At 44.3% G+C, this 17,451-nt stretch overlaps 1 protein-coding gene across 1 annotated transcript in view; it reads right to left on the bottom strand.

Moving 5' to 3' along the window:
- LOC126419353 (probable G-protein coupled receptor Mth-like 4) overlaps window positions 1-17,451 on the bottom strand; it is a 212,834-nt gene that overhangs the window by 88,903 nt on the left and 106,480 nt on the right. The window contains exons 5-6 of the mRNA XM_050086539.1: window positions 7,666-7,942; window positions 4,639-4,764 (exon numbers count right to left, since the gene is read on the bottom strand). Coding sequence (XP_049942496.1) covers window positions 4,639-4,764; window positions 7,666-7,942 — 403 coding nt within the window. The remainder of the gene's footprint in view (window positions 1-4,638; window positions 4,765-7,665; window positions 7,943-17,451) is intronic.

The raw sequence follows: 17,451 nt of genomic DNA, 5'->3' as shown, positions 1-17,451 counted from the left end.
GCCAAGCGGTTAACGCATGCGAAGAACGCGTACAACGGGGCTGCTTGGCGGGGAGCCTATGCTATAGCCCCATTCCCGAACGATGTCAGATGACTCTGGTCAGGGCTAGAGATGGGCAAAAACCGACCTGTTAAAATCGATACCGGTGTTTTATTTCCGAATAACAGGTATTTTTCGGTATTTGGTTTCGATAATATAAAAATGCAGTAAATGAAACAGGCAAAAAGGAATAAAACGTCTCAAAAATGAGATCGACAGGAAGTGCAAAATGGCTAAGCAGGGATGGCTAGAGGATAAATGTAAGGATGCAGAGGCTTATCTCACTAGGGGTAAGATAGCTACTGCCTACAGGAAAATTAAAGAGAGCTTTGGAGAAAAGAGAGCCACTTGTATGAATATCAAGAGCTCAGATGGAAACCCAGTTCTAAGCAAAGAAGGGAAAGCAAAAAGGTGGAAGGATTATATAGAGGGTCTATACAAGGGCGATGTGCTTGAGGACAATATTATGGAAATGTAAGAGGATGTAGATGAAGATGAAAAGGGAGATGTGATACTGCGTTAAGAGTTTGACAGAGCACTGAAAGATCTGAGTCGAAACAAGGCCCCGGGAGTAGACAACATTCCATTAGAACTACTGACGGCCTTGGGAGAGCCAGTCCTGACAAAACTCTACGATCTGGTGAGCAAGATGTATGAGACAGGCGAAATACCCTCAGACTTCAAGAAGAATATAATAATTCCAATCCCAAAGAAAGCAGATGTTGACAGATGTGAAAATTACCGAACTATCAGTTTAATAAGTCACGGCTGCAAAATACTAACGCGAATTCTTTACAGACGAATGGAAAAACTAGTAGAAGCCGACCATGGGGAAGATCAGTTTGGATTCCGTAGAAATATTGGAACACGTGATGCAATACTGACCCTACGGCTTATCTTAGAAGCTAGATTAAGGAAAGGCAAACCTACGATTCTAGCATTTGTAGACTTAGAGAAAGCTTTTGACAATGTTGACTGGAATACTCTCTTTCAAATTCAGAAGGTGGCAGGGGTAAAATATAGGGAGCGAAAGGCTATTTACAATTTGTATAGAAACCAAATGGCAGTTATAATAGTTGAGGGGCATGAAAGGGAAGCAGTGGTTGGGAAGGGAGTGAGACAGGGTTGTAGCCTTTCCCCGATGTTATTCAGTCTGTATATTGAGCAAGCAGTAAAGGAAACAAAAGAAAAATTCGGAGTAGGTATTAAAATCCATGGAGAAGAAATAAAAACTTTGAGGTTCGCCGATGACATTGTAATTCTGTCAGAGACAGCAAAGGACTTGGAAGAGCAGTTGAACGGAATGGATAGCGTCTTGAAAGGAGGATATAAGATGAACATCAACAAAAGCAAAACGAGGATAATCGAATGTAGTCGAATTAACTCGGGTGATGTTGAGGGAATTAGATTAGGAAATGAGACACTTAAAGTAGTAAAGGAGCTTTGCTATATGGGGAGCAAAATAACTGATGATGGTCGAAGTAGAGAGGATATAAAATGTAGACTGGCAATGGCAAGGAAAGCGTTTCTGAAGAAGAGAAATTCGTTAACATCGAGTATAGATTTAAGTGTCAGGAATTCGTTTCTGAAAGTATTTGTATGGAGTGTAGCCATGTATGGAAGTGAAACATGGACGATAAATAGTTTAGACAAGAAGAGAATAGAAGCTTTAGAAATGTGGTGCTACAGAAGAATGCTGAATATTAGATGGGTAGATCACATAACTAATGAGGAGGTGTTGATTAGGATTGGGGAGAAGAGAAGTTTGTGGCACAACTTGACTAGAAGAAGGGATCGGTTGGTAGGACATGTTCTGAGGCATCAAGGGATCACCAATTTAGTACTGGAGGGCAGCGTGGAGGGTAAAACTCGTAGAGGGAGACCAAGAGATGAATATACCAAGCAGATTCCGAAGGATGTAGGTTGCAGTAGGTACTGGGAGATGAAGCAGCTTGCAGAGGATAGAGTAGCATGGAGAGCTGCATCGAACCAGTCTCAGGACTGAAGACCACAACAACAATACCAGTGTGTTTTTTACTTGTGCCAACAGATAAGTAAAAAAAATGAATTGCCTCTAATAGAGGTCCTAAAACTTTGCGTTTTTAGATAAATTTTTTTAAGAAAAAAGACGATGTAACTTTCGTTCGTAAAATATGCGTTGGTTTGAAATACTGCGTTATCATAGAAAATGGGAAAAGCTATCAGAGCTATTTTAATAACAATGCCTACAGAAACGAGCAGCAAATACATGGCACAGGAATTGGTACAGCACTGCTGAGACCCTAATCTCATTGTAGCCACGTGTCGTGGCTTGTAGCAGTGTAGAAGGCTTGCCTCCGCTTGGTGTATACGGTAGTTTGCCACTGTCGTCGACAGACATTTGTTGTGTTGCAGAATAGCACCAACCGTTATCTGAAAATACTTTTACAATGTGGCATAACAATAATGTGCAATGCTTCATTGGTCTCTCATTTCCATGAAATAATAAAACAGGAAGAAAATTACAGTTCTGTTCTGGTAACGTACCACAAGCCTTTGCAGTCCTTGTTTCATCCGACGAAACCGGTTCCTGTAAGGACTGCCCAAAAGTTGCAGAGGGGCTTTGTTGTTGTCTCAGTTCCAGTACGTGATTGTGTACCGTCCGACAGTTCAACATGGTAATGCGGACGCACTTTCACGTCTTCCGATTGGCCCTGATACAGACTTCGACGCTCCTTGTTCAAAATGACGGTAGAGAGTCACGTGTGTTGATCCCTGAAGCATTGCAAAAGGAGTGTTGCAGTTACTTTACCAAGGACACTGGGGGATTGTACGAAACAGTTAGCGCGTCGACACTGTACTTGGCAGGGTATGGACGCCCAAATAGAACCGATAACGTCACAGTGACACGCATGTGCGGAAAATCAGTCCGCTCCAGCACAAAAATTCTCTCCTTGGCCTAAATCACAATCGCCATGGCAACGTGTGCACATAGTCCTTGCGGGATCATTTTGGAACACCTGTTGGTTGATTTTAGTTGACTCGTACAGCAAGTTTCCTTTTGCTGTGCCAATGACCTCGACAACTCACGTAGCACAATTCAGGTGTTGGTATCGATTTTTTGTCTCGAAGGTTTACCTGAAGTAATAGTGTCAAACAAAGGCCCTCAGTTCACATCAAATGAATCTGAAACATACAGTGAACATGATGGCATACAGCATCTAACTAGTGCACCGTTCCATCCACAGTCAAACGCCGAAGCGGAACGTTTTGTCAGAACCTTCAAGCAGCAGACAGACAAACTTAGCTCCGCACACACCACGGATGAAGCATTGAAATAGTTTATCGCCTCATATCATTCGCACCCACGACATGGACCATCGCCGGCGGAATTGCTTCACGGCCGCTGCCATCGGACACAGCTCAACCCTCCTCAGCATCCGGCGCCGAAGGAAGGCCGGAAGTATCGCTTCGCGCCACGTGATATTGTCTTTTACACGGTTTTTAGCGACAGCAGACGGCGGGCGTGAAGCGAGATCGTCCGTCGACTAGACGCTTGCATGTATCTTCTTTCAGGTCCAGATGGCTTGCAGCGCCGCCATCAAAATCAACTTCGCCTCTGTCAAGTACACGATGATCCTTCAATCTCTCTTCCCCCAGATTCTCGGGTCCAGAGGACAGCGCGGCCACAGCAACCACCAGCGGGTGTCCTCACTACACCACGGGATGAACCCACGGAGACGGAGCCTTCGCCGCCTCTGCTTCCTCTCGCCCTAGCGATGGAGCTGGACCTGCCCACCCCGCAGCAGTCACCGCCTTCATCTGGTTCATGGCAGCAGGAGGTGGACGCGTACCCTTCTGGTGGTTTTCCAGAGGACCTTTCCGCCAGTGTGCAGGCCGGATTGCAGGGTACGGTCGGAAGCTTGACGTTCCCTGGAGGCACAGATTCCGGCTAGGCGATGCGTCCACACTCGTGCCTCCCCCGCCGTGGTCGCACTCCCTACACGACGACGGTCCGTCGCTTTGTGTGTGTGTGGGGGGGGGGGGGGGGGGGGGGCAATGTTCTGGCATACCACAAGCGGCGGAAGGAAGACAAAGAACTCAAGAGAAGCCTGTGAAACGATGTCGGCCAATGGTTCTCTAATTAGGACCGCACCACGACAGGAGTGACATCAGCAAGAAGAGAATATAAGCGCCACTCCTGCCAGCCGCGGCCGCTCAGTATTGGGACAGTATTCGCACAGTTATAGACCGACATTCGCAGAACAGTTGTTTTCCATATCCATTGCTTGTTTGGATATTGTCTATGGCGAAGAACATTTGTTTGCATGTCACCCATCGCTTGCGACACTTGTTGTAAATACAAGTTAAGTCTTGTCATTCTTCTTTTTCGTAATAAAACTACTAATGTTATTTGCTTGAATTTTTGTACAGCATTCCAAGAACACAGCATCCTTTAGGCACCCTATACGAGACGACTGGGCAGCATTCCACAACCACCACTGTAAGTAATGGCAGTTCGCAACAAATGGAATATAAATTAATTAAATAACTCACAACCATCATTTTTAATACTCGGATTCGCACACTGTGGTTCAGTGTTGGAGCAGCTCATCCTACCTGTGATGGTGCAGGCAGGGTGTGGGATATGCGAGGCAGCGTGCAGTACGGCGGCAGTGACGTAGGCCGCCACCAGAGAGCAGCAGTGTGCTACCAGGGCACGAGACAACACCCGGCTCAGCAGCACTGGAACAACACAGCATGGCGAGGGATTAGCCATCTTGTAACATGGCAGAAGACTACAGCGCAGCTCACAGCAAGCGCACCATCATTTGGCACTATCCCCTCAGAGCAAGTGTGAACCCAACGGTTCTGGGGAGAGGAGATCATAGTATTTCACAGCCTCCCTCAAAAATCGTACTTGTGGTCGCCAGACATTTTAATGTTACGCAGACACCCACGATTTTAATAAAAATAACAATAAATACATCATTTGTTTCATATAATAATAATAATAATAAGTTTACATAAGTACACAGTACACAACTTTAGCATGACAGGCAAGAAACAGCCATTCAGAGAACTGTTGTTGTTGTCGTGGTCTTCAGTCCACAGACTGATTTGATGCAGCTCTGCATGCTACTCTATCCTGTGCAAGCTTCTTCATCTCCCAGTACCTACTGCAACCTACATCCTTCGGAATCTGCTTAGTGTATTCATCTTTTGGCCTCCCTCTACGATTTCTACCCTCGACACTGCCCTCCAATACTAAATTGGTGATTCTTTGATGCCTCAGAACATGTCCTACCAACCGATCCCTTCTTCTAGTCAAGTTGTGCCACAAATTTCTCTTCTCCCCAGTTCTATTCAATACCTCCTCATTAGTTATGTGATCTACCCATCTAATCTTCAGCATTCTTTTCTAGCACCACATTTCGAAAGCTTCTATTCTCTTCTTGTCTAAACTATTTATCGTCCACGTTTTACTTCCATACATGGCTACACTCCATACAAATACTTTCAGAAACGCCTTCCTGACACTTTGCAGCGCTAGAATTAGTCTTGGTCACAGGAAAGGGGAATTTTGTTAAAATTCACTAAAGGCGCGGTTGGGCGATGAAGTCTAGGGCCGCTGGCCGTATGTGGTAACAGTCGGCAGCTAGTAGGCCAGGCAAACTAAACAAGGCATGGAGCTGCAGCGGCGTATTGCACGTACGAGTTGTTCTGAGTAGTGCAACAACAAGGCAGGAAAACCCCCAGCGTTGTTGGAAGTTATTGCGATGTATGAGGCGGGGCGCTAGGCCAGAGCCAGGGGGGCGATGTGTAAGTGACTGCTATAGTTTCTGTCTCTCTCTGACACTACATCAGAAGGGAGGTGTGCCAGGTCAGTCAAGAGTGGGGTCGGACCAGTGCTGGTCTACACTTATAGGAGCCATTCTGTGCAATAATGTTGTAAATATTCAATGTAAATCTGCTCTTTGTTTCCATGTACTTGTTCGGGCTGTATTCCGCCTCCTGGGACACAACACCAGGGCCAGACAGAATGGCAGCCAGGTACTTGGAGACTGCACAGTCTGCCTGAAGGAGGGCAGTGACAGCAGTCTGCAATGGGTCCAGGATGGGCCACATTCACTTCCCATCTGGCGTACCTGGGTCCAGGCGATGCGTATGCTGCGGGAGGCGTGGCAGCACTGAAGCAACGCCAGAGACAGTGGCAGGTGTTGTCATCCAGCAAGCACCACTAGTGGCAAACTGCAGCACTGCATCCAGGAGGGCGCTGGTTCGAGTCCGGTCCTGTCCTCGTAGCAGCAGTGGCCGAGGGTCATGGGTGACCAGTACGTCCACGTTTGTCCCATGGTCAGACAGAGCAGGCCAAAAGGGGCACAGGGCGGCGAGGACCAGGGACTGTAGCAGTCGCCGGAATCACAGGCAGCTACACGACACAAGACGTGACGCATCAGCGGGCGGCGACCGGGGCGAGCGCGGCTGATTTCCAGCTGAGTGGTCTTGATGAGCAGCGGTGTCAGCATACCAGGAGGTCCTGAGCCAGCTGGACTCGCAGGACAACGCTGTGGGCGACACGCCGACCCTACACTGCACCCATCGGAGTACTGCGAATTATGTGAATAAAGAAACGCTTCCGAATACCACTGTATCATTCTGCACTGCCCCTTGACGAACTTGCTTGGCCCCCTGACGAAATATGGCACGGTGGGTCCCGGCTTCAGCTAGGCCATCTGGAGTCCCAGCTTCGACCATCCATGCCCCACAACAACTTAAATCTATACTAGATGTTAACAAATTTCTTTTCTTCAGAAACGCTTTCCTTGCATTGCCTGTCTACAGTTTATATCCTCTCTACAAATAGCAAAACTCATTTACTACTTTAAGCGTCTCATTTCCTAATGTAATTCGCACAGCATCACCTGATTTAATTCGACTACAATCCAATATCCTCGTTTTGCTTTTGTTGATGTTCATCTTATATCCTCCTTTCAAGACACTGTCCATTCCGTTCGGCTGCTCTTCCAGGTCCTATGCTGTCTCTGACAGAATTGCAATGTCATCGGCGAACTTCAAAGTTTTCATTTCTTCTCCATGGATTTTAATTCCTACTCCGAATTTTTCCTTTGTTGCCTTTACTGGTTGCTCAATATACAGATTGAATAACATCGGGGAGAGGCTGCAACCCTGTCTCAGTCTCTTCCCAATCACTGCTTCCCTTTCATGCTCCTCGACTGCCATCTGGTTTCTGTACAATTAAGCTCGTGAATTCACAGACGAAGTTCTACAGCGATACGAACTATTTTGCTGGTTTCAAGTTACTTCACGAACTATGTGGAAACTATAAAATGATTAATACGTTTATGGAACCTGTTAACTGTATAAAATGCATATTTGAACCATGACTACTTTTTTTAATTTTAAACCCTCATTATACCGGTTACGGTCTTGGACCATCTTCACAAATGGGGGGTTAAAATGGTTTAAATCACCACATTGCTTTAGTCATTATTTAAAATGTGTAGTGCATGCCATGAAAGTAAATATATGACACAGGACTTTAAAAGCAAACATTCGAATACCAAATGTACACAGAGCAATAGTTGGGACTGTTTAGGTTAGGTAGTCACTGTTGAGCGTTACCTGGGAAGCAGGAGTAAATGGCGATAGTGGCGAGCAGAAAGGCTGTACCCAGCACCAGCAGACAGACGTAGACGACGCGCCTGGTGCGCTCGCCGCTGCTGGGGTTGGCCACCCTGCTCTTGCAGTACAGGAAATGCTCCGCGTCTGCGCAGTACTGGTGGGCTGACAGGCGCCTCCCTTCTGGGGATTCCCCATCCTCCACAGCAGCGTCGCCATCGGCCAGCAGCCGGTACCGCCTACCAGCAGGCAGCACCACTACGTGTTCGTTCTCCTCACACTGCGCCAAACAACGAAATGCACATTAGCTATCGCTAGCTTACGAGGATTATCCAGAAAGTAACAGTGGGTCTATCGCGTAGGTGGGTGGGGCTGCAGCCGCCATCCTGGTCCCATAACGTTCCTACACTCAGTACGGATCCAGTGTTGGCAGCGTGTGTTCTGTGTCTCTACTACTTTGCTGTCTGTGACGTATTTGCGCGCTGCAATAGAAAGTCCCGTCGTTTGTGACGTACCTTGTCTCATTAAGTTTCAGTTGGGAAAGAAGTTGCAAGCCATCGGAACTTAATCGCAACCTTTGTTATGTGTACGGAAAAGGAATAATGAGCGAAAGTCAACTGTGGCAATAGTGCGCTGATTTTATACACAACCATACCAATATTTATGATGAGGACCACAGTGATGGCTTGGCCTTGTGACTGAAGAGGGCTGCAACACTGACCTTCCTCGAAGATTACGAGAAAAATGGTAACAAAATTATGAATCGTGTCGTAACTGGGGATGAGACTTGGATGAAGCATGTCAACAGTAAAACAAAAAGGTAGTCGATAGCCTGGGGGGATACAAATTCTCCCAAGAAACCAAGGACGTGTTTACAAACACTGCTAGAAGCAACATAATGGCTACTGTGTTTTGGGACTCGAAGGGAATGATTCTCGTTGATTTTCTTGAGCGCGGCACAAAAGTTAACTCAGAGGTCTATTGCCAAACACTGACAAAGTTAAGGTGGGTGTTACAAACAAGCGTCAGGGAAAACGTAGCGCAAAAGTTTTATTTTTTCACGACAACGCACGCCCACACACGACCAAACGTACCCGAGAGCTCCTGCAGCTTTTTAAATGGGAGATGTGGTCTTCAGGGCCTGATCATGGTGTTTTCTTTTCCTTTAGTTTATTTTAATATTGTGGTAACGTTCCTCTAGTAACTGTTAAAAACGTAAACTTACATACGTTCTATGGGACTGTCAACATTCTTCTCCCAACCACCTGTTCCTACACTTCAAATTTCCTATGGTTCCACTCAAATGCATGATACATCAGTTGGCTAGATGGCTGACACTTTTGAAAGAATGGTTAATGAAACTTTGGCTGTTTGAATAGAGTTCAGTTTCACGAAAATCCACTTTCTTCTGTACCTCATGAAATCCAAATCAGCATTAGTAAAACTCCTACTTCATGTTGTAAGACAAGCTCCTGAAGCTGTCAAAAACATTTTCACTTAACTTAATTTGTTAACAAGATACTGCAGGAAAAGTACAAGGTATCTTAAGATCAATAACATCTAACATGGGTGTGTGTGTTGTCCTTAGCGTAAATTAGATTAAGTAGTGGGTAAACTTAGAGACCGATGACCTGACCAATGACCTCAGCAGTTTGTCCCATTAGGCCTTACTACAAATTTGCATCTAATTGATGGCATGTCGACCACGATTTTTAGAGGGAAAATAACGGATCAAATACAGGAATTCTACTTGTAATGTATTACTACAAACTGGCATAAAATACAAACTAAGTATTAAATTTGTGCATTGACATGAATCTCAACTATTAGTTCTACTTTAAAAACTGTATTTCTTAATAATTACGTTAATAAAGATTGCCGAATACCTTACTGATCCCAATTTTCAATTTTGCCCCATAAATTCATTAAATCATAAAATGTATAGAAAATTTTTTTACAATCAAATAATAATCCTTAGAAGTTGTGTAATAAGCCTTTAATTCAGAAACTGGTTTAAAACGTGTTTTTGTAGATTAGTTATCACAGTCCCTCATGAACCATGGACCTTGCAGAGATGGATGGGCTTGAGAACTTCAGGATACAGATATCTACACTGTATGTGCAACTACAGTGGACTGGTATATGAAGAGAGGCCAGAAAAACATGTGGCTCCCAAAGAGGGGCAGCTGCTTTTCCAGTAGTTGCAGAGGCTACAGTCTGGATGATTGACTAATCTGGTCTTGTAACATTAGCCAGCATGACCTTGCTGTGCTGGTACTGCCAACAGCTGAAAACAATGGAAACTACAGACGATATTCTTACCTAAAGACATGCAGGTCTTCTCCTTGGGTAAAATATTCGAGAGGGAAAATAGCCTCCATTTGGGTTTTTGGGTGTGGAGTACTCAGGAGGATAATGACATCAGGGAAAAGAAAATTGACATTCTACCATTCTACAAATCGGAGCATGGAATGTTAGATCCCTTAACGTAGGTGGGTTAGAAAATGTGAAAAGAAAAATGGATAGGTTGATGTTAGATATAGTGGGGATTTGTGAAGTTCAGTAGCAGGATTAACAGGACTACTGGTCATGCGAGTAAAGGTTTATAAATACAGAATCAAAAAGGGCTAGATCTAATAAGGAAAAAGAAAATAAGAGCACGGGTAAGCTGCAATGAACAGCATAGGGAACAGATTGTGGTAGCTACCGCAGTAGTAGAAGTTTATATACCAAGTAGCTCTGTAGATGAAGAAGGGATTGAAAAAATGTGTAATGAGATAAGAGAACAGATGTGCTGTCAATTTGTATTAATGATACACAAAATATAAGAAATCGTATAAAAAGACTTTCTGAAGAACAAAGCGCTGCGTTTATGAGACCTGCATCAGCAGCGAAACCTACCGAGTCTGCTTAAAACATGGACAGAAATGTGAAGTATAATATTCGTAGTGATTAGTGCTATTGTTGACATGAACTGCAATGAGAAAATCGGAAAGTTGTATCACCTGAGGTAGCCAAATAACACGTTTCAAATCAGGTTCATTACAACTCGACTTAATTCGTTTAAATAGAAATTGTGGCAAGGAGAATGGCTGTAAAGGCTTTATCAGTTAAAGACGTAAGGTCTGTAAATGAGTCTGCGATCACGCTATGGTATCGTAGTTTATTTGTAAAGGTCCATCTTGATCACATTAACTGTCCAAGTCACAATTACAGGCTTCGGTTACTGCCATCTTCAGATCTATTATAAATAAAAAAAACAGTGGTGTAACCAGCTACGTTGAGTTAGCTGAAGCAAAATCTGCAACAGGCCTAGTGATACATAAGAAAAATAAAAAACTGTTTATATGATGAGCAGCCATGCATGCCACCCATACATACTATAAAATCGTCGGATGTCGCAATCAATGCCAAATCTGTTTATGTAGGTAGATAGATAGTAAGTGCTGGTGATTGCCTGGATGCGTCCAGTAGCCCTATTTATACAAATAACTGAGGCCAGCAGAGGGCGCTGGGGCTAGGGTACATGAGTAACCAGTATCGTAAATTTGATAGTTGGTTGGTTGGTTGTTTCGGGGAAGGAGACCAGACGGCGAGGTCATCGGTCTCATCGGATTAGGGAAGGACGGGGAAGGAAGTCGGCCGTGCCCTTTGAAAGGAACCATCCCGGCATTTGCCTGGAGCGATTTAGGGAAATCACGGAAAACCTAAATCAGGATGGCCGGACGCGGGATTGAACCGTCGTCCTCCCAAATGCGAGTCCAGTGTATTTGATAGTTAAAGTGCAGTATGCGTAGTCATTAATTAAAATTACTTCATATGGCAGCAGGAGCGTCGGACAATAAAACATGAATTGACATAAAACATGTGGAATTAGATTCATACTTAAAATGAACATAAAACATGTAAAGAGTAATGACGAGAAGCTCCTGGCCTGGCAAAGTAAAAGGTACACAACTGTGCAAAAGCCAGAATAAAAAGTTTAGCAACGTTGTCTAGGGCGCCTTGCCACAGTTCGCGCGGATCGCCCCGTCGGAGGTTCGAGTCCTCCCTCGGGCATGGGTGTTTGTGTTCTCCTTAGCGTAAGTTAGTTTAAGTTAGAGTAAGTAGTGTGTAAGCCTAGGGTCCAATGACGTCAGCAGTTTCATCCCGTAGGAACTTACCACAAATTTCCAAATAGTTTAAAAGTAACATCACATCTTTAAAACGAAACCTTTCAGAATGACAACAAAATGAAACATAATCGTTAGTGTAAGGTAATTAACAAAACAGTGACTATGTAAGGGGTTCACCACCCTGCTGGAGTAAATGTAATCTCGATGTATTGCTCACTTGCTAGAACGACAATTCACAGGCGCTGCCTGAGACATAAAATATCTTTGGCCCTGTTAAAAGATAGCTGTAATAGAGTCGCAGGTGAGAACAGTCGCTCGCTGCTACAGTGTAGCTGTAGCTTGTCGCCGGTACAACGCAGTTTATAGTTAGTAGTTGTTAAAGTCACAGTGCAGAACTATATGGAACTGAATAATTGTGATCAGCCGCAGAGCTAAATGATACCATGGAATGAGATGATGATGAACAAATGAATAACTGTTAATATAATGAAAAATCAACAGAGTAATTAAGCCATCCACCTATTGTATGGTAAATTTTTTTTTTTTTTTATTGGCATGCGCGTAGTAAAGTCAGTTTTCGGAGATGTTAATCTGAATTTGTTTCAATCTTTACTTTTGTGATTCGTCAGCACCAATTGACCCAGATTTGTAATGTATTCAATTTTCCCGTGTAATGGATTGTAGATCTTTATCAATTAAGTAAAAAATTTTCAGAATATAATTGATTTTACCAGTCAACTATAAAAGTATAGTTTCCCCTTAAGTCATTGCCAGTCCCGATCCAGTCATTTATCTAAATTAAAATATTCCAGAATTTTTGTCAGATCATAGTCATGTGCTATTTAGTAATCACACGAGCAACTGTGTCACTAAGTAAAGGCCGGCCGGGGTGCCCGAGCGGTTCTGGGCGCTACAGTCTGGAACCGCGAGACCGCTACGGTGCAGGTTCGAATCCTGCCTCGGGCATGGATGTTTGTGATGTTCTTAGGTTAGTTAGGTTTAAGTAGTTCTAAGTCTAGGGGACTGATGACCTCAGAAGTTAAGTCCCATAGTGCTCAGAGCCATTTTGAACTAAGTAAAGTCAGTTTTTCTCGTAATTCAGATCTCAGGCAAATGTTGTCCAGTATCAATAGACAGGCCAGCATTGCGCTAAGCTGTGCCATTTACGAGCAGATATATAGACAGCGTTATCCGGCGACGCCATCATGACGTAAGAATTTTTCTGTTTATTTCTCACGGACGGATTCAGATTGATTCCACAGGGCCATGGAATAGCGCTGCTTACGTAAAAAATTTTCATGAGTTAAGATTTATCACTTTTCATACGTCAGAATTAAATTATCCAAATTTAATTATTTTTATTTTCTGTTCGGGAAGGTTACACATCATTATTTAATATTTTTTTATTTATACGGGAGGGTTACAACTATTAGTTACAATCTCGATAGCCGATCTCAGTGGCTCCGCCTCGTGGCTTCTCTGTAAGACGTTTGGTTTTCCTCTGTCGGAGCTTTCGGAAGAAGGCCCTGTCTCCTCGCCGCTGTTCGCCGGCGCACACGACCGCACTCCAAACTGTTGCTGCCCGCGACGCTGCTTTATGAATACATCGAAACCTGAATGCTTATTTTGATGAGCGCCGGTCACCAGTGACGCAACTTAATAAAATCGAACAAAGTATGATCCATATAGACAGCATTGCACTTTCAAAGGTTCACTAATAGGAAGTGCGGCTAAACTGAGTGTATCACCTTGATGATAAATTAATAGCAAGCACCTTCTGTACAGAACCTCGAAACACCCCGCCTCATACTGCCACAAAGAGTCGATAAACACAGGTGAGACGCAAGTCAAACACATTAAAGTAAGCCGGCCGAGGTACCCGATCGGTTCTAGGCGCTCAGTCCGGAACCGCGCGATTGCTACGGTCGCAGATTCGAATCCAGCCTCGGGCGTGGATGTGTGTGATGTTAGGTTTAAGTACGAGGGTAAGTCAAATGAAAACCTTAAATTTGTAATAACAAATCTAAATTTCGCGCGGTTATCCTGTAAGTTGGTAAGCGTGCTCCAAACAGCGTGCAGAATGACCTGTCGGTGGCAGCACAGTGCAGATGCACACATACCGTCGCAGTATCAATATAAAGATGGCCGCCCCACTTGCGACTTGCACCAGCGTTCTGTTATTCAGTTTTTGCGTAGTGAAGGTGTGAAACTTACTGAAATTCATCGACAAATGAAGGTTCAGCACGGTGATGCAAGTTTGTCACAGCAGCAAGTCTATGAATGGAGTACGAAGTTCGCAAATGGTGTGACTTCAGTGGAAGATGCTCCTCGTCCAGGTCAGGCACAATGACTTGTGACTCCACAAGTCATTGTGCATGATGCGCTCCAGTTTCACAAAGTGTCTGCAAGATGGGTGCCACGGCAGCTGACTCCTGAAATGAGAGAACGACTTGTTGATGCTTGTGAAGAACTTCTTCGGCGCTTTGAACGAGAAGGTGATGGCTTCCTTGCAAGAATCGTTACTGGGAACGAAACGTGGGTTCACTTCTACCAACTGGAAACGAAGAGAGCGAGCAAGGAATGGCGCCATTCCTCATCACCAAAACCAAAGAAGTTTCGAACAGAACCATCAGCAGGGAACGTTATGCTGACTCTCTTTTGGGACGAAGAAGGCGTCATTTTGGAGCATTACGTGCCTAGAGGGACGACTGTCACCAGTGCATCATACACAGATCTCCTAAAAAATCATCTGCGGCCTGCAATCAAATCAAAGCGACGATTTTTGCTGTCAGCAGACGTCCTTTTGCACCATGACAATGCAAGGCCCCACACTGCCCGTACAACAGCTGCAACAATCACAGACCTGGATTTTGAGTGTCTTCCTCATCCACCATACTCACCAGACCTTGCCTCAAGTGATTTTCACATCATTGGACCACTCAAAGACGCAATGGGGGGAAAGAAGTTCCGTTCTGATGAAGAGGTACGCCACGCGGTGCATAAGTGGTTGCGCGGACTACCAAAATAATTTTTTTCTAAAGGAATTTATGCACTTTGTAAGCGCTGGAGGACTTGCATTGAGCGTGGGGGAGGTTATGTTGAAAAGTGATACAGTTTTTTACCACTTCTGCACAATAAATAATATTCAAAAATATATTTAAGGTTTTCATTTGACTCACCCTCGTAGTTCTAAGGTCTAGGGGACTAATGACCACAGCTGTTAAGTCCCATAGTGCTCGGAGCCATTTGAACCATTAAAGTTATAGCAACTTCCAGATGCAAATGAAGAAAAAGTTTAGCCTGAAACACATGTACGTCGTGTATGAATAGCGAAATCATATTGCAAGTGTGCATTTCCTGCACGCAACCAACCAACAAAAAATAAGGAAACGCCGTGCAGATGCTAACCAACTTGCAGGTTGCGCTCTTGCAATTGACGGCGAATTCCACCTGCGCGATGACCTCAACGCGTTGAAAGTGTCAGTCGTGGTCCCAACAATCTCCTGCGTAATTGTGAATGCATTATGTCGGTGCCAAGTGAACTGGAACGTGAGCAAATTGTTGGTGTTTGTACGATGCGTGCTTACGTAACCAACTGAGGCACCGTAACGAAGATCAATTATACCGCATACAGAGATGGTGCAAAAACATCTACCGTTAAATCAAAACGCGAACGAAAATGTATGTTGATTAATCGTGACAAATGGTCATTGAAGAGGTTTGTGGCGAAAAATAAGGGACGAAGGCTGCAAAGATTACAGCAGAACTCAATGTCGCACTAAAACAACACGAAGGGGGCTCCATAAGCAGGAAAATGCAGGTCAAGCTAGGATTCCAAATCCACTCGGTAGTGATGTAAATGGCCGTAACAGCAAAACATGTAGTTTAAGCAATAAAACCTGGACTGTGGAGCAACGCAACACAGTCATTTAGTCATATGAGTATTGTTTCACACTGTTTCCAACTTCCTACCAAGTTTACATTCCAAGGATGAAGTATGGCGGGGTTTCGTTGGTGATTAGGGCAGCCATTTCATGGTGGCCACATGGCTACTATGCAACTTCGCATTACTGACAAGGATTGTGGGACCATTTTGACTGTCAGCTCCATCCAGTGGTACAACATTTGTTCCCCAGTGGTGATGTTTTCCAAGCTGATTAGGCCCCTGTTCACACAGCTCGAATCGTCCAGGAGTGGTCTTGGTTTTAAGAGGACGAGGATAAATTGTCGCTTCTCCTCTGGCCAGAATTCAGTATTATTGAGCCTCTGTGGTCTACTCTGGAGAGAAGAGTGCGTCATCGTTATTCACCTTCATCATTGTTACCAAAACTTACCACTGTTTTGCAGAAAGAATGGTAGAATTGTTTTGAATGCCAAAGATTTTCCTACACCGAGTTAGGCATATTAATGTGTTTGTGGTGTTTTAATACTTCTGACAATCTCATGCACATGTTAGAACCTCTCCGTATAGCAGCATAGCAATCACGGTGTTTCACATCGAGCACATGTTCCTTCCACACGACACAAACACTAGAGAAGCTATTCCAACCCTGCCCCAGCATTATCAGCATGCGGACAGAGATCTCATTAGTTTGTTCACGTAGAGCTCAAAGAAGACATTCAAGGGTGTCTCACATACTAGCTCCAAATTGACTAACGACGGAAACACAACAACTGCGATAAGCCGATTTCCCACAAACTTCACTTAATGGAAAAGGAGTCAAACTTTTCGAGGTGCTATAGATGCCTTTAGCTTGCGATAATCTCAACCGAAATGGAAGCACAGTGGACAGCATCCCGGTTTCTCACTTTTTCACCCCGTGTTCATAATCCGAGTAATGTTTTTATTTATTTTATTTTTATGTTGCATAGTAGCCAGCATCGCGGCTTCTTACTTTTGCGCCCTGTGTTCGAATCCCGATTATTGTTTTTATTTTTTTCATTTTTCCACCCATGTCCATAGAAGTTTATTACACGAGTGCTTTTTATCAAGTCAGAGGATATAGAGGTGTTACAGTCATTGCTAAATTACAGCTGGATTTCACATCATATGTCATACATTTATTATATAACATACTAGCAGAGAAACCCGGCGTGCCGGCCGTTGTGATCGAGCGGTTGTAGGCGCTTCAGTCCGGAACCGCGCTGCTGCTACGGTCGCAGGTTCGAATCCTGCCTCGAGCATGGATGGATGTCTGTGATGTCCTTAGGTTAGTTAGGTTTAAGTAGTTCTAACTCTAGGGGACTGACGACCTCAGATGTTAAGTCCCATAGTGCTTACAGCCATTTGAACCATTTTTTGAAACGCGGCGTTGCCGAGGTATGCTGTGAGTCCACATCTGTAGCTTGCAGCGTCTAGCCTTGCGCTTACTGTTTATCTCCTGAACTACAGAGTGGTCCAGAAAACTGTAGACTCTCTTTGATAGTCAGTACTATTGGAACAAAATGACATACCGTCACAATTCTTGCATAGGGGGAAGGTTATTTTAAGTGTTCAAAATGACGCTCATTAGCAGCCAATCAACGTCGACTGGGCTGAATTGTTGACCAAACTACGGCTGCCAGTTTTGCCGGTGTGGAAGCCGCACAGGACGCTTCAATGATTTCTCGTAGCTCGTTCACTGTAGCTGTCTTCTGTTGATAAACTTTGTTTTTCAAGCTCCCGTACAGGAAG

Source organism: Schistocerca serialis, chromosome 9 (genome assembly GCF_023864345.2).
Source record: "Schistocerca serialis cubense isolate TAMUIC-IGC-003099 chromosome 9, iqSchSeri2.2, whole genome shotgun sequence".
Classification (NCBI taxonomy): domain Eukaryota; kingdom Metazoa; phylum Arthropoda; class Insecta; order Orthoptera; family Acrididae; genus Schistocerca; species Schistocerca serialis.
The sequence above is the reverse complement of the archived record's forward strand: the minus strand, read 5'-3'. Positions and strand labels throughout refer to the sequence as shown.